Consider the following 25941-nt stretch of genomic DNA (forward strand, 5'->3'; position numbering starts at 1 on the left):
AGAAAGAGAGAGAGAGAGAGAGGAAGAGTGCATGGTGCGCTCCATCCACAGCCTCACTTACACCGGACTGTCATCCTTGGAGCGGCTCCCTGCACCTTCTCTGTTGTGGTCCACTTTTGTGACCATTATCGGGTTTTACTGTTGGCGGATATAGCATGGACACGATATAAGACGAACTACCGAGCCGTCAGCAGTTTTACTTGCTTAAAACCCCCCAATCAATTCTCTTAAAGCTCGTCCTGCCGAAGTCAGAATAATGATGGAGTATTGGAGGCAATGCGCGCTGTGGCTAATTAACTGCAAGGTGCTTCCAGCTAACCACCGGGTTACATGGGAATGTGCACAGGTATTTGACCTGGCTCAAACCCTCCGCGATGGAGTCCTCCTCTGCCATCTGCTCAACAACCTGAGACCCCAGTCCATCAACCTAAAGGAAATCAACCTCCGACCGCAAATGTCACAGGTAAGAAACGACTGTAGACACCGCAAATGTGTGTTCCCTGCTCCTTCGCCAAACTACAACTTAGCCCAGTTGGATGGAGGGTAACCAGACTTCATAAAAATTACGCTAGTTTAACGTTTCCTTGCTTCTCGGCAAAAAGAAACATTCCCGTAACATGACTAAAGCTTATTCCACTAGAAATGCCTACTTTTAAAATTCGGCATAATAGAATCCACAAATTAGCACTTGGTTTCAGGAAAATGCAAACTTTCGAAAATCTTATTGACACCGGTCGCTACCGCCCCCACGGTATATATACTGGTGGTGGAAAACGGGACCAAGATGTCAACAAATTATATTAGAAGCTGTATTCACCCCGGGCCGTGCTTGTGTGTGAAAGATATGACGAAGGAAAAAGGTGATCCTTGTCAATGTGGAGCACTCTTAATTGTAGCTTTATCACGTGCATGTCTCTGACAGCGAGCAAAGAAATACTAAATTGCTAAAGAATTGGACGGGATTTGGGAGCCATCTATTGGGGGCAACTTAGTGCTATATAAAAGTCAAGGCTACTGTGGGCGTAAATGACAAAAACCTGACTTTTTTTTATCCTTTTACTTCACCATGTAGCATAAGTTAGTACTTAGTGACTCTTATGGACAACGTTTATCAACACTGAACCCTTAAATACACAGAGATCCTCAATCTGCCCTCTGTAGGTGATGTAGGTACTGTACACAGGGGATCATGATTATGTGGTGGTGAGCCTTTGTTGTGGCCTATCCTTATCAGATTTATCTAATTTGGTTACAACATGTATGAATAATCAGGTATTTTATAACAACCGTTTTTTTATTGAAAATCCAAATGAAAAAGCTGTTTGTTTGGCTTGCCTGGCAACGTGAAGGAACAAAGGCAAACAAAATCTCCTGGTGTTTTGCTTGTTTGTTTGCGTTATATTTTTTATATGTAGCAATATAACTACAATAACTAACTAATGCACCTACTACTGTACTGCAAACAACTCTATCATTATTACTCATATGGCAAAAATCCTGCATAGATAGATAGATAGATAGACAGTCACTCTGGCCACGTGGGTCCCGTTTGTCAGATACCATCTGCTTCAATAACAGGACAGCCGGAGCTACGACCAGATTAATATTCGCCTTCATAACGGTGAACCTGGCTTGGTGACAACACACAGTGAGGTAGACACTTGCCTACTGTGCCTGCAGACCTGCTGTAGAAAAATTAGGCTGTACCAGTAACACACACACGGAGACTGCAGTATATTAATGGATGCCCTAATGCTCTCATCTGATGCAAAACAGGTGATTAAGGTTTGAAGATCAGTACTATGGATGTACTGCACAACTGATGGAGAGGAGGGATTAGGCTTGTTTCCTGGAAAAAGCACTCCAAACTCAATGTCACAGCCGGACAGTCAATATGATATGCAGTTATTTTCCCTGCGCAATCTAATTGTGTGTTCGCTGTTTAACTTGAGCATGTGCAAGTGGACAATTTATAAAAGCATAAAGGATTTTAATGCCATTGATGACAATGGAAATCAGCTGTCTAAGGATCTGTTTACGTTGAGATTTCAGAGAAAACTAGATTGGGACCGTAACAGGAGAAGCTGATTGTACCATTTACTGTTGGAAGTTATGCTAGCACCAAAACAGTTACTGAAAGAGACGTCAATAGGTCAGTGTTTGCTGTCATGGTCATGACATAATGACATACAAAGTAGCTGCCATGCATAGAGGGGTTGTGAACTGTTCTTATGTTCAGTGCCTGGCCTGGCCTTGCCTAGCCTGGGCCAGACTGGGTTATTTATAGGCAGCGTTTGTTTTATGCATGGCTGGATAGCTTACTCACACTGAGGCAGTGATGAAGCCACATTCAGAATTAGCATTAGTGGTAGGCTTAGGCATCATCCCGTAAATTTCCCAAGCGCATGTCCACACTTGTGTGAGCGAATAGCCTACTGTACATCTGCCAATTAAATAATGTACCCAGTGAGATCTGCATACATATAGACATGTGCAAGTGCATCACTTCCTGTTCACCATAGGATTTTTTTTAGATAAACCTACCAGACACTGCTTATAACAGCAATCATGATCACTCTCATGTTCTACTTTAGTGATGTGACTAATAGTGTGAAAGTGTACATTTTATAAAATAGCACTTCATTATTTCATACGTATGTCACTAGATAATGACTCGTGGCTTCCCCATTCACACACATTTACACTGCTTGGTGTTGGATACCAACACTCTTTATGAGCACATCATTGTTCAACTAAAAATGGGTGTCAACACCCCCCAGCAACTTTCCTCCCTCTGTCTCCTGAAAGTTAAATTTACATAACTGAGGGCGGAGTTGCTTCCCCTTTACCCTCTGCATAATTCATGAGGGCCGTGGCAGCTACTTTATCATTGGCCAATGATAACACATGGGACGCCACTGTGGCCTCACCCATGGGACCTATGAGATGGAAGACAAAGAAAGTAAAGGGACAGAGCTACAAAGAGCCTGTCTGACCTTCATAGATGCATGTCCGAGGACATTAAGGGCCCTAAAGGACTAGCCCGCTGGTGTTAGCTGCAATGTTAGAGGCACAATGCAGAAGCTCTGGAGAGTTCACATGTGTGATGTTGGCGTCAGGGCGGGTTGTTTCTCATTCTGCCAAATTAATGTGGTTTAGGGATTTGCACGGGATATATAGTGAGTCAGTTCTGTTTAGAGATGGGCTCATGTAAGGGCAGCAAAGAGCCTGATGCAGCTATGTCTATTTACTGATTAAATGAGTTGGTCTGTGCTGTAACCTCTCCTATGGTGAAAGATGAAGAATGATGCATGGTGTGTGTGTACTCTGTGCATGTATGCATGAAATTGTGCTGTTTACAAGGTTTGCAATAACGGTTAAAAATGAAGAACTTAAAGTTCCAGAGCTTAAGGTCAGTGTAAAGCAACATTTTCATCCTCTTTGATCATAGTTTTACAGGGCTGTAATGAACCAATTACATAGTCTAGACACAACTCAACCACAGCGACTGCTGCATTTTGCTTTTCTACCAAGGAAAACACCACATAATCAGTAGTTGTTTTTGTCTCACTCAGTGAAAATCAGCAGTTTAGTGTTAAGAGGAACTATGGATTGCTTGTCATGGCGCAACAAAGCGACCATGTGGTCAAATATGCAGCATGCAGTCTTGCATCCTTCTGTTTTTTTAAAAAAACATTTGGGTTGGCATTCTGCTGAATGTCAGTTTGAGAAGACTACAAATATATTCCAAACGCCGCTTGTTTAAGTTGGTTGCAAGGATATTAACCTCCTTGTTTTTTTCCTTAGCTTTTTCTGCTATCATGCTAAAAGAATGAGGCAACCATTAATGTATTTAGTTCAAACACACAAGCAACTGCTCAAATGCATAGAACAGGTTGTGTTCAGGTTCAAATGTATATATTTATGTAATGTAATGACATTTAAATCTTGAAATTAGCTCTGGCACCCCTAACTTGTTAAGTCCACTGTTGCCATATTTTCCATGACTCAGGATTTAAACTGCGGCTTCAGAGTGAGCAACATTGTTGTAAACCCACCAGCAGCTCAAAGCCTCTCACACAGACCAGCCGTGAGCCCTAACATGCACAGGAAATCAGGAAATGGAATAGAGGAAGGAAGTGAAACCAAACATGCCCTCGATCAAGCTCTCACCAAAGCACTGACATGTTACACACAATGAAGAGAAAAGCCGCCTCTCTCTTCACACAGAACATAAAAAAACAACCACTTTGCTCTTTACAGAGCAGCCTTCAAATAGTTCAAGGCCCGCTCTTCACTTTTGGAAAGTGAAAGTGAGAGAAAGACGTATGGGTAAGAGTCAGGTCTAATTTTAACGAGCGTCAGGCGGCAGAAAGTGTTTCACAGAGTACATCAAGAAAGTGAGAGAGAAAATGGTTCATAGGTTTTACACAGATTCAAGAGGAGATGCCATGAAGACTCAATCAACACATTTATGAATGAATTATCTGTTTATTTGAATGTGATGCAGAATATAGCAAGGTTAGGCTACGTATAGCTAACTAGCAGGCATAGATCCATATGGAAAACATCCACATCTGATACATATGATTGATTTATTATGCTACAGCATGTTTTAAGGTATATATGAATATATATAGGACAAATTCAAATATAACTCTTCTGAATGAAATCAAGTCATTTTTGACTTGTCCAAATATAAACAAGGATATTAGACAAAGGCCTACCAAACACATAATCCATCTGCAACAACAGGCTTCTATTATTGCCTGTAATCACGTAAATGTCATGCCTGGTTACACTATAAACTTGTGATTATTCCGTTAAAAGAAACAGTAAAGTTTCACAAAGACATACCTTTGCTATTACCAATGAACATAAAGAAATGTTTATTCTTTAGTCTGTTTGATTCAGATAAAAGCAGCTGTAGGCATAAAGACACTGGGTGGATACAGCTTTAACATGCTGTGCGCGCCCCCGCGGACGGCAATCAGTTTTATGCTCTGCTGTCCAGTCCTTCTGGCCACTTAAAATCTGATTTCAGGTCTGTTAACACCTTATACAGTCTATGATTAGCACACAGTTAAAAACGGGGACATTTCCGGGACTGTGAATTAGGGACTGTCCCTGGAAAACGAGGACATCTGGTCACCCTAACATACTGCATATGAAAAACTATCATCATGTAAAAAGGTAACATCACGGCCAAGACATTTTTAGCAATCATGCTACTTTCACCATCAATCTGCTCAATGAATAACACAATAGAGTAGCTTGTTGCTAATTTTGTTTTGACAGTGTATGCAGCAGGTTTGTTGTTTCACTCTGCAAACTGACCTGAATTTGAGTCTTGGCGGGCATTTTACATTCGTACACTTACAGAATTCTGTTATACATTATACATGGTACATATGTATTTTTTATCACGCTGAGACCAAAATTCTGCGATGTCAAACAATGAGGAGAAAAGCCTGTTTCACACAGTGAATACCCCAGTGAACAGCAGGCTTCAAAGGCTCAGAGGCTAGCTCTTCACTCGCAGAGACATAAGTTAGAAAGAGATAGCGTGGGAGAAAGAGAAAGACAGAGAGAGAATGTGATGATTTACTTTTGGTTCCTACAGAATAAGACCTCTAGCTCGGGAAACACGAGCTAAAATCTGCAGCTACGTAACAGATTGGGATTCTGTGTAAAAATAAAATAAGATGTCCCAGTTGCTGGCACATAAGGTGTTACATTTAGGACTTTTATGGGTAGCGTTAGGGTTCAGATTAGGTATAAAGGTGTAATTATAGAGGGATAAAGCCTATTGTGGGATTGTTAGGGTAACTAAAATTTAAGGCACTCTGTAATACAGGTCATAGGTAAGTGTGGTGTTAGAAGAGCTTATAACTAACTCTCGTCACTCATCACACACAGAGACTCTCATTCTCTCTCTCTAATCCATATTCACACTCATGGATAAGATATACTGCATGTTTTCCTTATAAACACACCTTTCAACTGCAGACTCACACTTTTAACCTACTAAATTTGCATTGCACATACTACAAATTGCATGCAATTAGTATGCAAACATTCGGACCCAGCTTGTGAGTCCCTTGATGACTACCCCTGAGTTACTGTGGCTTGGCTGCCCTTGTTGATTCATTTTGAATACTGGGAATGCACCTGTCAGTGTGTAAATACCACATTACTGCAGCCATGCATGCCGTGTCAGAACAAGACACCACAGCCTCCTATTTACAATTCCAGAGCCGCACGATTACGATGACGTGCATATTCATGCGCTGCTTCTTGCGCAGTGGCTTGGACGCAGCTATTTGCAAAGACAAGATTCTGTTGCACCTCTCTTGTGCACGTACTTGTGCAGAAAGTGAACGGACCTTTCATTCCGTCACCAAGGTAACAAGTGTGCACCACAGCCAACCGTTAAAGGCTATGCTCTAGTGCACATTAAAGTATAGATAATGTAAATGCTGATTTTATTTGGAGGTATTCTATGGTGAAGAGTGTACCTGCAGTCAATGTTTATTATGTTGCTCAATTCTAGCAAATGCTTCAGTTAATCACTGTTGAGTGCTCTGAAAGCTCTTGAGAAGTCAGTACTGTCCATTGTCTTTACTGGGAAACAGTCATCATCATAAAGGGCATTTTAAATGTAGTCAGGGGCTTACTCACATCAGAGGAGACCTCTCGGCATACACAATAAGTATACAATGTTAAATAGCTACATTAAGAAATAGCGTTTTTTTGTAGCTTGATGGAAATGTCAAGATGTTATCTGCAAGACAGCGGGCAGTCAAGGATTGTAGATTTAGATCCAGATGATACCAACCCACAACAATGGTCATAGCCAGCAGCAGTGTGTCTGCAACCTTTTATTGTCAGGTTCACTGTAGTGGAAACCTGGAGCCAAGCGAGGTGGAGACTCCTGTATCAAGCTCTACAGAAAGCTCATTTAAGACTCACCAAAACCTTTATATACTGCCTGAATAGACCCTAATGGACCTGTGCAAACTGTTTGTATGCACAACATATATGCCTTATGCATAGTGTGTGGGCCCAGTATGGTTTTGGATAATGCCTGCTGCAGATAACTGACCTGTTCTGCTTGACTCCGGGTGGAGGTGATGGATGACTGTTGTCTATTGGAAATGGGAATGTGCTTCTTTGTGTAATGGAGACAGAGCGGGAAAGAGTAAGAATCCCTTCAATAGAGTGGGAGTAGTAACTCCATACATGTATGATACAGCACACACAGGAGGTAAAGCAAAAGTAGAGGGTCATGTCTATATATTATTGTTATTAGTAATACAGTAAATGCAGCTTTATGATACATAGTTTCCTTGGAGGCTCTAACTTGCGAGGAATAAAATCTGTGGAAACATTTAATACTTTTTGGCAAGAAAATGGACAAACTTGCAGCTTATCAGCTCAAACGCTAGACAGCTCAAATAAAAAATAAAAATCAGCACTGATACTGTATCACTGTATTCACAAACCAATAGCAGCTCAAGCTCTGTCAAGGAGCACGACACCCAAACACAATCTTTCAAGAGGCAGAAAATCAGGGGGAGAAGAGGGGGAGGGATGCTGTCTGCCCACCATTCATGCTTCAGTGTGTGCATTTTATTTATGTTTAATTATGTTTATATGACATTCAACCCTCCAATCTCCACCACCCTTTCTACTTTTACCATCTTTTGAGCCAATCACACACAGTTGAGCTAAAACCACTTGACCTGAGATGCTGTAGCCAAGAGGGTTGATATCTCATGCGGCAACACTAATTCAGTTCCCTTATCTAGTGGGGGGATGGAGTACACGTGTGGGGTCATTGGGGTTAAAACCAGGATTTAATGGAAAATGGCTTCTGAGACACACTATTGGTGTTGTGGGGGAGGTACAGAGATGGAAGGGATGTGGGCTACTATATGTGAAAGTGCAGTGTGGACGGGTAATCCAAGCTTTTCCAAAACCTGGTCGTGTGTGTAGCACAAATATCAAAGAGTCTAGTTTTCTGTCATCTTCAATTATTTCCGCGATTGTTCAAATGTCACTATAGCCAATCACACAGTTTGGGTGCTATTAACCTTTATTTATGTTAATGCTGTCTGATGACTTTGACACCATAACCTCAGTTCAACAGCGCAGTAATTGTTAAAATATGGCATTGACAACACCAGCATTGTTTGCAATGTTTGCTATATTTTAACACAGTATCAGTGATCAGGAGGTGAAAGAAAGGAGCTTTGACTTGCTGAGACCAAGCAGTTTGTTCTTTGGCAAAACAAAGATGAGGAAGATGTATTGCTGTGGTGTTTCAGTGTGTACAGTAGCCTTTGTAAAACTGTGCTTGGGCAGCATGACAAAATTGTCTTGAATTTTTTGACGGTCCTGGCCTTTAAGAAGCCACATAGCTACGTCCTCTTAGTCTGCTGCAAACCAAAACATTTACTGTGTGTGTCCGCAGTAGCCTCAGTCTGTTGGAAATAGAATTTAAAGGAATAGTTGTGGGACCTTTTGGGAAGCATGCTTGTTTGCTTTATGGTGGGGGTTAGATTAGAAGAACCATACCACTCTGATATCTGTCCATTAAATGTAAGGCTACAGCCAGCAGCAGTTAGCTTAGCTTAGCACAAAGACTAGAAACAGCTAATCTAGCTCTGTCCAAAGGTAACAAATGTGCCTACCAGCACCTCTAAAGCACATTAAAACATTATATCTTTTTTGTGTGATTAATACAAAATCTGAAGTGTAAAACACAAATAATTCACTGTTTTAGGGGAAGTTATGTGCTGGACCATTACTTGGCTGTGACCGGTAACTCCCTTTGTCATTGCTGGTTGCCTGGTAACTGGTCCCAGCCAAAAAGTAATCTGGCTGTTCCTTTTTTAAAATTGGCTCAGTGACACTACCATTTCATTTGCATTTAGAATTATACAAGTTATCTTTTTTCTTCTGGAAACTTTGCATTGTTATCTGTAGGTGAAGTCCATTAGCCTACTATCATTATGCACTGAAGCAAAGCACATTATGCTTGTAGTCATGCAGGAAGACAATGGCTTTTGCCATTTAAAACTACTTCAGTAGCCAGCCTCATTTCAGCCCTGGCTTCATTTTTTAGCCACAAAGGTTTTATTGAGGATGCATATGCCATATGCAGATATGAATTCCTGCCAATAGTGTCACACTGTTCCACTGATCTACAGGTCACATGGCAAGATATGAAGCAATGTGCTAATAAGGACAGGGAAGAAGAAGACTGCTAGCAAAGTAAACGGACAATGATGAATTTAAAATACTTAAAACAATGGGCTTTGCGAATGTTTTTGTAAGAAGTCACAGATACACACAATGCATATTGGTGAGTAACACTGAATGTAAACATAACTGTTGAAGAAAATTCCACAGAGCACCTTTAACATAATCACCTTATAAAGTTCACCTTATGTGGTGGGCTTATTAACAAACAGTGCCTGTTAACACATTCAGCAGAAATAGAGCAACATTAGCATTCCTGTGGAGTTATATTTCTGGTCACCTGTCCCATATTCACTCTTCTTGTAGCTGTGTTTTGTTTTTCTTCAATTGAATGTTTGATGGAAAAAAATGAAGTTCTGTTCTGATGCTAAATGCTCCTTTATGTTCACAAGCCAACTTTGTCTGCTGTTTGCTGCGGGAAAGTTAGCATATAGCTGAAATAGCTGAAAACCAAAACAATGAGCTGAAAGAGGCAAAAATGCTCTGTAGAGCTGAGTGGCTCTGCAGAGTCTGGGTTTGTTTCTACAAATTGCCTGTCACATTACACATGTCATGTGCGCCATTGTTAATGTGTGGAGTGAGGGAGGTGACCAGTGAGCCAAACTCTTGAAAAAACAGAATGGTACCAGAAATGTGATAAGGTAGGCTCTCATGAACTAGCAGGGAATATTCAGAGTCACGAAAGTGACTGGAAAAACTGACTGGAAAGACCATCTGTATGCTATGTTGGTGTTTTCCAGTCACATGCAGTCGTAAACCAAGAGTGTGTGAGTTTGCATTTCAACCAAACAAGCATTTCACACTTTAGCACATCTTAAACCAGAGAGGAGGCACTATGAAATCAGTTACCACAGTGGATTTCTGGAATGAAAAGCTGCTGACCACTGCATTCGGTTATGACAATCTTCCATTAAGACAGCTTAAGCTGATGGGTGTCTGGCTGGGCTGTCTGATGACCCCAGCCTCAGACTGTGAGAGAGCAGCGTTTTTGTCAGCGCAGCAGACCTTCGCCTACGTTCCACCTCCCATTTCCTGGTTACACAGCTGACAAAAGCTCCAACATGACATGGATGTGACCTGATCGCTTGGATTGGGATATGTCACCCACTGGTTATGACTTAGAGAGTCTTGACAAAAGAGCTCTGCAGATCAGGCCTGTGCACATTTTGTCATTCACTCCGGACACAGTATCTCAGCGATGTAATCCAGTAGGGGTTTGACACTGACCCTTTTCTCTTTACATTGCATAAGCATGGTTTCCTTTTAATAATTTCCCTCATTACTTATCCACAATACCATTAGTAAACACATAAGAGAGTCAGACAGAGAGAGAGGGCATTTAACTACCAAATTAGATTCTTTGCACAGGCCTTGATTCCGTCTGCAAGAGACTCATCCATTTGATTGCCATTAATTGATGCTCAACAAGGTTTAAGCAGTAAGATGGCCAAACTCCGGCTGTCTTTCATTGCGTGGATCTATGAGAGAACAAGAACGGGATTTCATTAAGCTCCACAATACGCACGGGGGCCATAAAAGGCTCCAGCTTGTTGCTATGGAGCTCTGACTTGTACCAACGAATACATAAGCAGAAAGTGGATACTTATTGTGGATACAGAGCACGACCTGGCTCATATCAAAAGCACAGCAGCGAGATGGCTTGTCTTACAGGAATATTTGTTCTCCTTATGTTCCAGATGGTTGATTTTAGAGATGAATGCACTGGTGGGGTTTAAAGCCCTCCATACACTGGTCTCGAATAAGCTAAGCATTTCCATCCAACAACGTGTGTTTGGAGCTTCATGCTGAGACGTTGCAACATAATCTGTCTTTAATACCTTATTCTACACAGCGAGGTTAATCGCAGGTTTCATTGAAATGCAGAAATAGGTATATTTTTGTTTATATTTGCCTTGGGTTTGGCACAGGTTTACTTGGTACATTTAAGAACATCAGTGTTATAATTAGAGCCAAACCAATACTGCTTTTTGAGGCTGATGCTGATATTGATTTTTGAACGTTGAAGAAAATCGGAAAAACTTCATAAATTCGTTAACACATTAAATAAAGAATTATGTGACCAAGATATTTACTGAGCATGTTAGTGCTAGTGGACAAACTATATAATGGCGGCCCTGTCTCTAAATTACTAAAAGAGGTCATATTGTGCTTTTTGGCTTTTTTATTGAGTTTATATCTTTTTTGTGCATTTAATAGGTTTGCAAAGTGAAAAAGCCCAAAGTCCACCCCAAAGGGAGTTCCCATCTCCCACAGGAAACTCTGCTCTGAACTGAGTGAATACAGCTCGTTTGTAGTCCAGCCGTTTCTTCAGCTTTCTTGTGAGATCACAGGAAAACATGCGTCATAATGCTCGCCTAGTGGCTAGTCCTAACGCCCTCTAAAAACATTGTTGGAAAAACACACTGAGCTGCAGCACACAGTGACAAGATGTCCACCTGCTGCCTCCCCTCTCCCTTCCAAACATTAGCTACCCTCCTCTTTATGTATGAAAGATACATTTGTTACAGATTTATAACTCACCTCTGTGAAACTTTTGCTCCAGTCTATGTTGCTAAGCTGGAAAGGGGAACTTATACAGCTGAACCAAAGCCCTGTTTACCGGCTTCTCACTGACCCGCCCTATTCTGCTTCTGACAGGCTAGCAGTCCTTAACTAACAACCCCCAACAAAGATATTGTAGATGTGAGATGCATCACTCTATAGCTAAAACGGAATGTTCAACACACATGGTGAAAAGAGGAGCTGCAGCAATGTGCAGTATGACAAAAAATATGTTGTTTTTTGAAAAAGAAACCATGTAAACCTGTTCTGGTACAACCCCTAAATAAAATTAGTTAGTTTTTTAATAATTTGGGATGTTTTAAAAACTAGGTTTTATTTCTATATAGCTTTCAAGTCTTTGGAACAAAAAGTCTTAACTAAAGGTCCACTTACTAGCGTTTTTTACAGTACATTACATTTACTCATTTGGCTGACGCTTTATCCAAAGCGACTTACATTTGAAGAACAACATAAAAGCATCAGTAAAGTAAGAGATCTACAAGTAGCAACAGATACTAGTAAGAGCTGCAATAATACTAGTAATTATGAAGTTATTAATGCATACGGCATCAAACGGATACCTAGGAGAAGCAATGAGAGTTAACAAATTAGTGCTGTCAAGACAAGCTGGTTGTAAGAAGATAGAGAAAGAAAAGCACAGGAAGTGCATGTTAGAGGTTAGAGGTAGTCTCTCTGTAAGGAAGCATTAGTTAGCATTAGCGAAAACCCAACACATCACCCCACAAACTGGAAGACCCACTAGGCATTGGTCATTGCAGTAGTCAAGGGGAGTGATAACTATGGCCTGTATCAGAAGCTGGATAGCGTACTGAGAAAGGTCAGTAAGGCCTGATTTTTTTTTTTATGTTGTATGGAGCAAGGCGGCACAACGTGAAACAGCGGTAACGTGGTCCGAGAAGGACACTTGATTTTTCTTTTTTTGTCTTTTTTGTTGTTTGTTGTTGTTCATGGATTAGTTAATGACGTTTTGGAATCTCATCTTTGCTTTCTTGAGAAGGTGGATGGAAAGTTTCCTGTTGGTACGCTAAACATAAAGCTACAACCAGCAGCCAGATGAGATATAACTAATTAACATGTTATATTTTGTTTGTTTAGCGCGTACAGCCAGGAAACAGAGATAATAATAGAGAAAAACAGAGCAATGCTTTCAGTAAAGCTTCACTTTCTAAATAAAGGTCAACTACTCTAAATCCCCATAAGTTATTTTTACAGTTTTTTTTCACGGTTTTTGTATGGGTTAAACAAAAAAGATATAAGGTGTTAATTAGTGAGGTTTAGAATAACTGGTTTACTGGCTGCTGGTGGTATAGCTTAATCTTTACCAGACAGATGTGAGAGTGGTATCGATCTTCTTATCTATGTAACTCGGAACAAGAAAATCAAAAAGTGTATTTCACAAAATGGCGGAAGAGTCCTATAAAAGCTGTGATTTAACGAGCAAAATTCTAAATTAATTCTTCCTCAAAACCCATGAAGGTGAATGAGATGACAAAAACACTTAAATGCACATGATTTTCTTGGTTTTAGTTTACTATGACACTGGCTCATGCATGCACATAGGCATGCAGATACAGATGCGTACACACACACATGCTCACACACGAATAGGCCATTCACTTCCCGAGCCCCAGAGAGTCACTAATGCAGAAGAAAAAGCTGTCAGTGGAACAGTTACTGGTTGCCTCATGCTGCTACACTCTTGTTAATACAATCCCCCCTCTGCTGTCTTTCATATGCGCTCTGTGAAGCTGCTTCCCTCAGATAATATTCTGAGGTCCTTTGGGAATCTCCAGAGACTCCAGGCAGACAAGATGTGCTTGTCTGATAAAAGAAAGTGATGTGTACAAGTGTAAACATTCAATATTATTCACTCACTGCTCGCTCTATGCTTTACGCTGCGTCTTATCTGGAGCTCACTGGCTGGGGGCTTTTCTTTCTCTTGTGAAGCCATCTGTAAAGACTAATTCAATTGGAGTGGAGAGGCATTTCATATTTGATGCATGGACATGCGCCTTACAGAAAAATCTGATATCGCTTTATACCACAATGGGAAAAGGTGTGTTATGAATAACAGGCTGCTTTGTCTCTTCCATGGCGGTATGGTTGTGCTCTTTTAAGAAACAGGAAAGGGCAAATGAAATTCACTTCCTGTAAACCTGTTACCCAAGAGGAAAAAGAAGAAGAAGATGGTGATGATGGAGCATTGCACTGTGAAAACCTGTCTCTGGAGAGTTTCAAAACTAACACTTTATGCTGATAGGCATTCAAATTAATGTAACGTCCCTGTCTGGCTGTCAATTTAACTGCAACTTTGACGCTTCAAGTACCTTTTCCTTTCCTTTCCAACTTTGTATGTACTACAATAAACTGTTTTCAGATCAGTAGTAATGATCCCTTTTACAGTACTGGTGCAGCTGTGACATATATATATATATATCCACTGGAGGACCACAGCTCTAAGCGATAGATGAATCTGCAGGCACTATGAGGGCATGTTTTTTTATTGTTTTATTAATATGATGCATTTCCTGTTGATAAGGGACACTGAATTGGTGCATAGTTGGAAAGAGAAAGGCAGAGATCTGCGTGCACAGTGTGATGTAGCCACTAAGATAATGTAAAAGGATTGCTTTTCATTTAAGGCCTGCCAGAGTTCTCCTTATATTTGCAGCTTGACAGTGCCTAACTATTGTTATTTACTCCCACTATGTTCTTTTATGATTTTTCACCTCTCTGTTTATAGATGACAGATTCAGTTTACTTGCTGTAATTGACATGAACGCAGAATTCAGCAGTGACAAAAGCAAAACAGTTCAGACAAAAAAACAGCTGCATTTTTTGTTGAATGATATTGCACTGCTCTTTCAATCAATCAGTCAACACTGATGTCACTTTGACATAACATTTGCAGATGCGGTCTTCCCAGCTCTGTGGTGGACACTAAGTGATATGGCCAAAAACATCACTTTGGGAAATCTCTTTCATCAGTATGCTTTATTTGTTCCATCCTGTATCAGCTACAGGAAAGCTAATGGGCGTAAGTCACTAAGATACTGCACGTTGGCTAACTGCAGTGTGTTGACATCTTCCACTTCGCTTACTGCCTGTTGCTCGACACTCTGACCACCTCAGAAAACCTTGCTTAATACTGTGGCTTTCCTCCCCCTGTTTGCTTAGTTTCATTGGTGTTCTTGGGCAGCATTCAGTGTTAAATGCCACATACTTAGCATAAACAGTTTCTGGATGAAGCCCCATTAATATCATTAGCAAAGGATTTAGGCTTCAGTGTGAGGCAGAAAACAAGCATTCTCAGTAAATTACCTTGTTTATTAGAGGAATAACTTATTGATTGTTTGATTAAATTTTCTTGGGCCAAGGTGCAAGGTCACAGTGAATGAAAATGAGCTGAGGAAGAGTTTACTGGCCTTTTGTTTTCCTCTGCCTTGGAGTACTTGCATTATGTTACTTAATTATTAGCAACAAACTACTCCTTACCCTGTACGGAAATTAGTTTATGACCAAATTTAACAGAAATATTGAAGCAATCATGATTAATTTAGATGCATAATTAACCCCAACATACAACAGAATGCCCTTTATTTAATATGAAAACATTTATATTTGCAGGTCTTGGTAGCTTTGGTTTTTCCTGGGAAAACAAGCGTCGGATACATCAGAAATAATGTATTTTCTGTTTCCTATTTCTTTGGAATAAAAAAAAAACTTAGCTTATCCCAGATCTGTGTATATGTCCTCTGACCAGAAACTGCATTACAGAAATGCCAAAGATATATTTGAGCCATGCTAGCGGCTTTGTGAGGCCGTACACAGCGGTGCTTTGAGCTTAATGCTAATGTCAACCAGCTAACATGCTCACAATGCTTAGACCTGGACAGTAGGAATGAGCAGCGATAGCCAACATGGCTGAACAAACAAAGACTTGTGTTGACTGATTGATTGAAAGGGCAGTGCAATATCATTCAACCAAAAATGCAGCTGTTTTTTATCTGAACTGTTTTGCTTTTTTCACTGCTGAATTCTGTGTTCATATCAATTACAGCAAGTAAACTGAATCTGTCATCTATAAACAGAGAGGTGAGAAATCATAAAAGAACATAGTGGGAGTACTGTCAAGCTGCAAATATAAGGAGAACTGACAGGCCTTTAATGAAAAGCAATCCTTTTACATTATCTTAGTGGCTACATCACACTGTGCCCGCATATCTCTGCCTTTCTCTTTCTAATTATGCACCAATCCACTGTCCCTTTTCAACAGGAAATGCATCATATTAATAAAACAAGATGCCCATGGCTCATGGTGCCCATAAACACTGATTCATCTATCTCTTAGAGCTGTGGTCCTCCAGTGGGTCTCCCAAGTCCACGGCTGCAGCCGGAGTGAAAGCTAGCAGGCAGAATAGAAAAGCAGCCAGTCTCCAAACCCAATTCAGTGACAAAAAAAAATACACACGCAGCTCTTTGAAAAATGAAAATGAAAGATAATAACACATCATATAATTTGTGGCTGTCATACATGTCGTACATTTCAAGATAACTCGCTCACAGATGAACCCTTTTCTGTCTCCCCAACCCAGTTCCTGTGTCTGAAGAATATAAGGACTTTCCTGGCAGCATGCAGTGACATATTCGGCATGAAGAAAGGCGAGCTGTTCGAGGCCTTCGACCTTTTTGATGTCAGGGACTTTGGAAAGGTAAGGCAGCACTAGCACTGCTCAGTGACCAAGAATGAGATAGGGGCTCGATTCTTGGGAACCACGGCCTGTATCCACCCTCACTGTGTTTGCCAGCTGTTCCAAAATGTGCTTTTATGCCCACTCTCGTCTTTGAGTGGAAGTTATGGAACTAAGTCAAAATGTAGTTAGTGAAAGAGCTCCTTTAACTTGGACTTAGATTTTAAATTATAATGAATGTTCTTGGGATGTGCATCCAGGGTCTATGCTTCTCTTTGCTAAGACTTATACGAGCCTTTGATATTTCCGACACATTTTGGATAATCTTTGTTTAGTTCATGTCATTGTAACTGCAATTCTAATGGCCTCTAGGTCATAGATGTTCTTACAGGCATAACAAGTGCTAATAAACACAATATTAGGCCATATTGCAGCATTCCTTGCACTCGTAAACTCTACGCTACCGCTGCTGTCAGCAGCATGACCCAGCAGTTTAATCACATCCTCTCATTAGAGTGAAAATGCATCAGCGTGCAGGCTTTTACGAGGGGTTAAAAGTCTGGCCTCGGGTTCATTACTTTGATAGTACTCTCTGTCTCTGCTTGTGGTGCTGTGAAACTGTCTGCGGCTGTTTGACAGCCCTGCTGCTGCCCTCGTGAAGTCCCCAGGAGCTTTAATTAGAAATCGCAGCCTTGGGCAGAGAGAGGGTGCTCCTGGACCCTGGTGCACACGATGTCAGGCGTGAAGTGTGTGTGTGTGTGTGTGTGTGTGTGTGTGTGTGTGTGTGTGTGTGAGACAGTGGGAGAAACACTGGAAGACAGAGACAAACTGATGGACGAGCTGTCATCATCCTCCATTTAATCATGATAAAATCTGTGATGAAGTGGCATGTAGAGTATCATGGGTAGATGAAAACCCTCCAGTGACACCAATAAATATAATAATATCAGGGATTAATGTTATACAGCTGAGATTAAAAAAAGAAGCTGCTTTACACAGTATGCATTTTGTCAGCTCTACGATAAAGCAAATGTCCATCATATCAGAAGTGAAACACTGAATGTGATATAGCTGATTTCTAATAATAAGGAACATTAAACATGCTTTGGTTTCTGTTTAGACACCAATTTATTAACATTATTCACGTGGCTGTTATAGTATAAGGGAACTAAGTCATCAGCACAAAACCACATCTTACAGAATAAAAAGAAACTCACCGTCACTTAATCACAAATTCACTCTTTTCATGATAAATGGGAAAAATTCCTCTCAGTGTTTGTCTCTTGAACTTCCCTTTTCATGGCAAACACACACGTCAGGGAGCAACACTCTACCAGACAAAAGTTTACGAAAGCAGCAGCTTGTGAAATGGATAGGTGTGAAATTGCCACAGCACTAAGGGCGGCAAACTTGGTTCATCTTAACTGTTCATTGATAAGAACACAAATTGGCAGAATCATACATGTTCCCTAGTAGACGTTGGGGCCAAATAATTTTGGTGTTTGCATAGTCATAACTGAAAATGATGAATAATTGGCCAATATCCACTGAAAAATATTCACTTAATGAAGGCTTTGAAATATATGTTAATACTGTCTCTCAGATGACCTGCTGATGATGTAAAATGCATGAAAAAAAGAGATATTGTGTAAAAATGTCTAAGAATGGAGAAGGGGAAATGAGAAGGGCTTTAGATAAGGTCAAACTTATCTAAAGCCCTTCTCAACCTTTTTATCTCTACTCTACATTCTTGCTGGTGTGTTGAGCTGAATTAAGTAACTGAGAGAATTAAGTCATCTATTCATTTAGTCATGTATAATTAAAATCCATTTGGATCGCCGGCAAGTTTATTTCTTTACCCTCATAGGGAAATATTTTTCCAGGAAATCTACAGAAGAACCAGCAGTGGCTCGGCGGATTAAGATACGCAAATACACATCTTTATCCTTACTCCTAAAATGTTACTGTTTGGGGCTTTGTAGATTTGCTAATCCTCGTGATTTTGTGCTCCTTTTCAAATGTCAGCGCCTTCATGGATTTTAAAGAAACACTTTGAAAAACACCGGGTATGATTTTCAAATGAAATAATAACAACAACATGAATTTTTAACAAAACGGGTTGCAGGTATCACATCCATTTATCTGCTGTGTTAGAGTAAAACATTTTGGGAAATACTACATGTCTATCACGTGTAGTGACGTGGGAGAAAAACCTTCTGCTGCGCCACTAGTCTTTAAGCCCTCTCACACGCTGCTTAATTATTTTTCAATAAAACACTTGAGTCGAATACAGTTCAGTGCAATATAAAATAACCTTCTGCTCCTCCTTCTGTGGGACTTATTGCAAGGCCCACCTCTCCTAAACTTATCCTGTCTACCTTTAGACACCACTGTTTTTTTAGCCAGCTTCCTACTAAAATTGGCTCTTCTTGGAAGCAGTGGTGTCTTTTCCCCACAGCAGAATATAAAAAATAAAGGCTTTATTGCAGCACTGTATGCAATCAATGAGGAGAAGGGTTGGGTATCGTTTACATTTTATCGATTCCTATTGTGATTCGGATTCCGAATCGAATCTCGGTTCTGATTCCAATGTTATTTGGTAAGAAAAAAAAATTTCACGCAAAAAAATGCCTACCTTTATTCTTGGCACATTTAGGCTATAATCACTATTATGCACCTACCACGGGGTAGGCCTTTTCAGAGTTTACTGTAGACTATAACTTTAGTTGTTCTGTCGGCTGTTTCTGATGTGCTATGACTCAGGAAAATGTCAAAGAAGGCTAAAGTCCATGAATATTGCTGAATAAGCAGATATCAATAATGCATTTTGCATACCTAAACGGAGGACACTCAACCGTAGCAAAGCGATGTAACCCCTTCACTTCAAATGTTGTCACTGCTTGGTGACATTCATCCACTTTCTCCTTGCTCACCTTCCCCTTCATGGCTACTGTGAAAGGAGTTTTTGTACTAGAGGGGCGTCTCTGGAAACTCGTATTTAAGATATGCTCGCAATCGTCACGCACAAAAACACATGATTCGACTATCAGTCGACTATAGGCAGGTCTTGACGATTGTGATTCGACTCTGTAAATCCTTAGTCGGGGACAGCCCTAGTAGACATCATTCGTTTACCATCAGTATAGGTGAACGTCAGCTCACCTACATTTCTGTTCCTGAACTTGAGACTTCGCTACTGTTAGCGTTAGCTGTATCTGGGGCTTCGTTGTATCTGGGAGAGTGCAACACGCTCAGCAACACAACTGAACATGGTACAATCTTTAAGACTGACGCTGTGTTGAAGCAAAGGCTTCGTCATGTTGGAGCTGCTTCCTCCCTTGCACCAAATCTCCTTACTGCAGGTGTTGCATTTTGCCGTATCTTTTTTAGTTTAGCTAAAACAAACTTTAGAGCGTTTGCTGCGGTCCACCATGGTCCAGGAATGTAAACAGAAGAACTCTCTTCTGGCATGCTTTGTTGACGTACTTTGTAACAAATGACGTGACATAATGGTCAGCGTAGCAGGTCCTGGCAGATACGTGCAACGTTTATGGACTGTAAAATGCTCACTGCAGTACAATCTGTAGAGTTGACTGAAATATGTACAAAACTGGGAACTGATAGGCAGAGTTGAATTGCATATGTCCACAGATCTTGGATATTTGGCACCAGATCCACCTTGGAACTGGTTCTTGATACCCAACCCTAATCAGGAGAGGCATTACTTGGGATCAGAAAGTGAGCTTGTTCGTGTGCTGAGACCATAGAGAAAAAAAAGGACATCTTGACCCATGTATTCCAGATCATATGCATAACTGGGAGCTCCATTGTATGGGGGTGGCAGAGAGGCTTTTTAGCAGCACACTGTATGTGATGACTAAACTCGATTCTCTTTAAATCAGTGATGATCAACAAGAAAACATTTCCCACATTGAGCATTGGAAGTGCAGGTAGGTGGATTTTGTTTAGGCAAAGCCAGGCTAGCTGTTTCCTCATTTTCCAGTGTGCTAAGTTAAGCTAACAGGCTGCTGGCCTCATTACACCAACAGATATAGGGGGTGTTAATCTTCTCATCTAAATTTCAGCAAGAGGCAAAGTGTTTTTCCCAAATGTATTGAGAATATTGCACCCACAAATTGCTTTGAGATTGGTTACAGGTACCCCCCAAAAATAAATGCTTGATCTTTCTAGCTAGCACTTTCTAGCTTCACACTAAATAACTTAATGTCTGATAACCGTGTGAGGTTGAATTTCTCTGTCCACTTAGGTTTACAGTTCCTCCCTGACGATAAATTCTTGTTAAGCACAGCCTTGTTTTCCATTTTTATGATGTCCGATTTCATCCTCATTGCCCTTAGTGATGACAGTGTGCTCAAGCAAAACACTTTGTTGACTCTCTTGAGCGAATCCCACATTGCCCGGAGTGAATTTAACATCTCTGAAATTAGACAGCAAGCCGGCCCCTTAATCCTTGGTTGGCTGGCTCTGCAGAGGCTAATGGAGTGAGGAGAGGAGGGAATGGGCGAAGCTGACACTCACCTGCAGTTCCAGCATTTTTTTTGTTTGTTTTAAAAATAGCTGCTGGACTGCTACTGAATAAAACATCAACTGTGCCTGTTTATTTTAAACTGAGTGCGGCATTCTTGATAGCGACCACGTGTGGAAACACTCTCACACTGGATGTCTCTCTCTCTCTTTCTCTCTCTCTGGTCTTCAACAGTTGTGCTGTGTAATGTTAAGGTATTTTCGTGCCTGCATGAGACAATCTTTGCCATGCAGCCTTAAAAAGCTGGGAAGGAATCCAGCAGCAAAACATGATCAGACTCAAAAGGGGATGTGAGAACTTGTGTATTTGAACTTGTGCTAACAGTAACACATCTGACAACTGCTTTTGACTTGTTGGTGTTCGTGGATTCAAACTGTGGCCGAACAACACCGCAATTCTACGGAATCTGACTAATACAGCAGGTCTGTAGCCCTTTCCCCTCAGCGCAGGAACATCTGGTTTGCACATCTGTCTTGTAGACACAGGGAGGGTTGTGGGCTCTGTAGGGAGAAGAGAATCTTGGCTGCACAGAGCATGCACACACTGATACACACCTGGCAGAGAGAGTAAGAGAGAGAGGGGAAGTGAGAGAGAGCACCAGAGTTACTGGTGGGACATATTTAGAGAAGATATTAAGAGCTACAGTATCCTACGCAATGTCTATAAACAGCGAATGGAGGGTATAGCGCTGCTGACGTAACCCAAGTACCCTCTGATCTTGTGTAAAAATGTCATGTACTCACGCATCTCCATCCCTGAGAGTGAATGACTATCTGTCTCACTTCTATTTTATTGCTAATTCCAGTCAGCTCCTATCGTCTCATTTCAAAATAGCAGCAAAGTGCTGACGAGAGTTTTCCATACTCACCGTCACATGATGGACAGCGGCTTAGTACTTGGAAAAAATTAGTGTCATGGACTGACCTGTTAAATAATGCAACATACTTTAATTTTGGAACATACTGGGACCAACAACAAGTGACACGTCATCTTGGCTGATGTGCTTTTCATTCAGTTGGCTGTTTGGAAAAGGTCCCCTCTCACCAAGGAACTGCGTGTAAAAGTGACCGTGGAATCTCATCCAGCAAGACACATATTCTCAAACAGTGTGGAACAGTATGTTACCTATTAAATGCACATTGTAACTAATAGAATAAAACTAAATCAGATAATTATGCATAATTATAAGTTGTTTTAATTGGCAGCATTTACAGCATAATGTCTTTTCAGATCTTAAAAATGATGTATGCTCTCTTCTACTTGAACTTTTTATTGGTATTTTTTAATTCTAATTTGTAAATATAAATGCTGATTTCAAACAACTACTATACTGTGTGTGCATTATTTATATATATATATATATATATATATATATATATATGTGTAAAAATGATGAAATGATGAAAAGTTTTATCAGTTCTAAATTTCAGTGATGTGGTTTATAGGAATGCTAACTGGATGTGGTCCATCATAGAGCCATCCGTTTTATTACCGGGGCCCCATATAACTACCCACCATAGCGACCTATATGCACTAGTTAGGCCCTCGTTACACACACGTCGCCTAACTCACTGGTACCAGCTAAACTCATTGGTCACCTTATCATTACTGACCCACAACCTGCTCTCAAGCAGTTTTATCTCTCTGCTCACCCCAAAAGTTGACACCTCTTTCAGCCACCACTCCTTTTAGTTGTCAGCTGCCAATGATTGGAACAAATTTCAATAAACCCTGAAACTCTCAGCCTTTAATGAACTTTTGTCTGAGGTATTAACTGATCAATACAATCTTCTTCTGTTTTTCTGTTTTATTATATGGTTTTCTATGTTTCCATTATGCTGTTTTGAATACCAACTGACCTACCTCTCTGAACAGACTTCACCTTCCACAAACTGTATATATACTCTCTACTGCATTTAGTATTTTTATAGACTCTATAATGCATTTGTGTTTTTGTATTTTGTATAGTTATGTATAACTACATGTTCTACTGCACGGCTTTTCTTCATCTTGGTCGCTGTTGCAAATGAGAATCTGTTCTCAATCGGCCTACCTGGTTGAATAAAGGTAAAAAAAAACTATAAAAACGAATAAAACAAAATCTGACCACAGACACCTGTAATGCTCATACCTTGCAAATAGTAATTTTTTCGCTTTGTCTTTTCTACGGAATAAACTAATTAATTAGAACACGTTTATTAGTGATCTTTAGCGGTGCAGGTAGGTGGATTTGTCACCTTTCGACTGAGACAAGCGAGCTGTTGCCCATTTCCAGTCTTTGTGCTATGCTAAGCTAACAAACTACTGGCTACAGCATATACAGTATTTTTGATGTTCTCATCTAACTCTTAGAAAGAAAGCAAATAAGCATATTTCCCATCTTATATAACTATTCATATTTCAGTTTTATATGTAATAATGAATACTGAATTTTACTATGATTAAAGACCCCACTTAAAATCTCAAAGACAGGTGTGGAGACACAAAGCACATCTGAATGAGTGATGGAACACTGTGGGCTTCATGTGGGCTTATTCCTGCATGGTAAAGTAACCTAAGCTCATCTCCTACAGTCCATTCTGTAGACTATGCAAATTTTGCTGCACCGCAACTTCCTTTAAATGTGCCAGGAGATGCCACACCTGCACTATTTACCAGTATAATACTGTATGTGAATAATCTGGCAAAAAGAGATGCGGCAGATCTTGATTTTGCAGCTGCATTCCATTCATCCATCTGCAATGAAATAAACCTGCGTTTGCTGTAAAGAATGTGTGGGAGCTTCATTAATCAGATACAGAAAGGTTTAAATGTTCCACCCACCACTTGAGTCTACACTTTTTGAAGTAGGTTTGTTGCAGTGAAATCCATGTATACAGGGCTCTGTAAATCAAACTCTAACTTCCGATTGCAACGGGTCCTTCTTGGAAAAAATGTATATGTTGATATTTTGCCCATCAATTAGCATTTTCAGTCATGTAAACAAGGGGAGTGCTGACAACACAATTGCGTGTTATTAAGAGAAGTGCACTACTGCACTCTTATGAGCAAGACATGTTTAAAAACCTCATGTATTACTCTTTCTCTGCATACAAAGACCGTGTCAACTCTGCCCTGGTGGGCTCTACTCTGTTCTCCTGTTATTGGCTCTCATGTTAAGGTGGGTCAAGATGCTGATTAGGTTTATTTTTGGTGGGAGTGTTGAAAATGAGAGACCGGGGGAAGGGAAAGCAAAGATGGAAAGGAAGAGGGAGACAGATAGAGGGTTTATTGATTAGTGTCTTCCTCCTCTGTTGACTGTGATAAATCTAACTATGGAACACCCACCCCCCGCCATCTCTCCATCTCTTTCCTTTGTCCTTCAGCTGTGCTCTCTCCAGCAGATCTGTGTGGTCGGATATCATATGTCCGCTTCGTGCTAATGGACACTTGGGGTGTATCTTTATACTGCATGCTTGAGCTGCAGTAACTGAGGTCCACGATTGCTTTGGGTGGACGCAAGTTTTAATAGCCATTAGAAAAAATTGGATTGGTATTAGTCTTTTATTAAAAAATCATATTTTGACATGTCAGTGTCCTCCTGAATATGATGGAGGTTCCTCCCAGACCAGTGTTATTTTAATAATTATATAGCTTCGCAGGTGTCAGTTGGTAAAACCAATTAAACCATCAGCCTTAAGGTGCTCTGAACACACCCAGAACACATTCATAAGTTTGGCTTGGGGTGTAGGGTCTTACTTTTCTGTCATGGGCTAAACGCTGTTTCAATTGGTTTTCTACCATGAGAGAACACAACAAAAGAAACACACAGGAAACACTGACATTTTGAAAACTTGCAGTGTTTTGGGCACACAAAAATAAAAACCCACATTGGTCAAAACGTCTGCAGCTGTGCACAGCAGGTTTGTTTGCTTGGCTGAGCAGATGCAAAAACAATTAGTTACATTTTATTGGCAGACGCTGTACAACAGAGGTCTCTTAGGCAAATTTTGACTTGTCAAATGCAGGTGCATGCTTTCTCAATAATAATGGCTGCATAGTGAAAAATGTTCAGACTTTATAAACAAACAATGTAGGCCTATTACATACATATTTATACTGCGTGCGTGTGTGTTTCTTCTACTTGCGTGCAATTATGATGTGAAAACCAGTGGAGGACTTACTGGAAGACGCTTTTTAAAATACTGATCACTCATAACTGAAAACTCTACTGTGATTGGTGCATTGCGGCTCGTGGAATGTGGGACTGTAGTTTTTGAACCAGGGACCGATTCACGATACACCAACAGCACCCACAAAACCCACTTTATCTAAACAAGATTACTGAAGATTATAGTGCTTTGAATGAAGGAATGACATTCAGCTCATTTAGGCATTATTTGATGTAAATGCCGTCGTTCACTGCATGTTTGCATGCACAAAAGGACAAATGTCTTAATGTCAGTAACGTTTCATGACAATCACGCCACCTTACTTAAACACAGTCCCTATCTCAACAAAAAAACTAATCTTCAACACAAAAAATGGCCAACGAAAATGAAACGAAGTGACGCCTCTTAGGTTTAATAGACAAGCTAAGTGATTCTCAGAAAAACACCGGTGTTACCTCCGGTAGCCTGGCCGGTGCTGCTGACAAGCTAACCGGCTGTCACTCAGGGTGGAATGTGCCTCTTCCACTGGTGAGTTTGTTTTGATTGGAGCCAATTAGATGTTCCCTGAGCTGACTGCAGTCACAGGTGTAACACCAAAATCTGTGACCTATCAGATTCTGTGACTACACCCAAACCCAACCAAACTGCAACCACAGCAACCACACATTTTGGTGTCACACCGGCCGGGTGTGTTTGACGCAGG

The 25941-nt window shown here is 40.6% G+C and overlaps 1 protein-coding gene across 2 annotated transcripts in view; it reads left to right on the plus strand.

Moving 5' to 3' along the window:
- The window catches only part of LOC119907141 (guanine nucleotide exchange factor VAV3), a 99399-nt gene continuing 73458 nt past the window's right edge, over nt 1–25941 (plus strand). The window contains exons 1-2 of one of the 2 annotated variants that reach the window (XM_038724765.1): nt 1–463; nt 16446–16562. In XM_038724765.1, the coding sequence (XP_038580693.1) occupies nt 257–463; nt 16446–16562 (324 nt within the window). In that variant the 5' untranslated portion in view covers nt 1–256. The remainder of the gene's footprint in view (nt 464–16445; nt 16563–25941) is intronic. The other variant, XM_038724773.1, reaches the window with a different exon arrangement.

Source organism: Micropterus salmoides, unplaced genomic scaffold (assembly GCF_014851395.1).
Source record: "Micropterus salmoides isolate LMB-PRFRI ecotype aquatic unplaced genomic scaffold, ASM1485139v1 Ms_hic_scaffold_1, whole genome shotgun sequence".
In the NCBI taxonomy this organism is placed as follows: domain Eukaryota; kingdom Metazoa; phylum Chordata; class Actinopteri; order Centrarchiformes; family Centrarchidae; genus Micropterus; species Micropterus salmoides.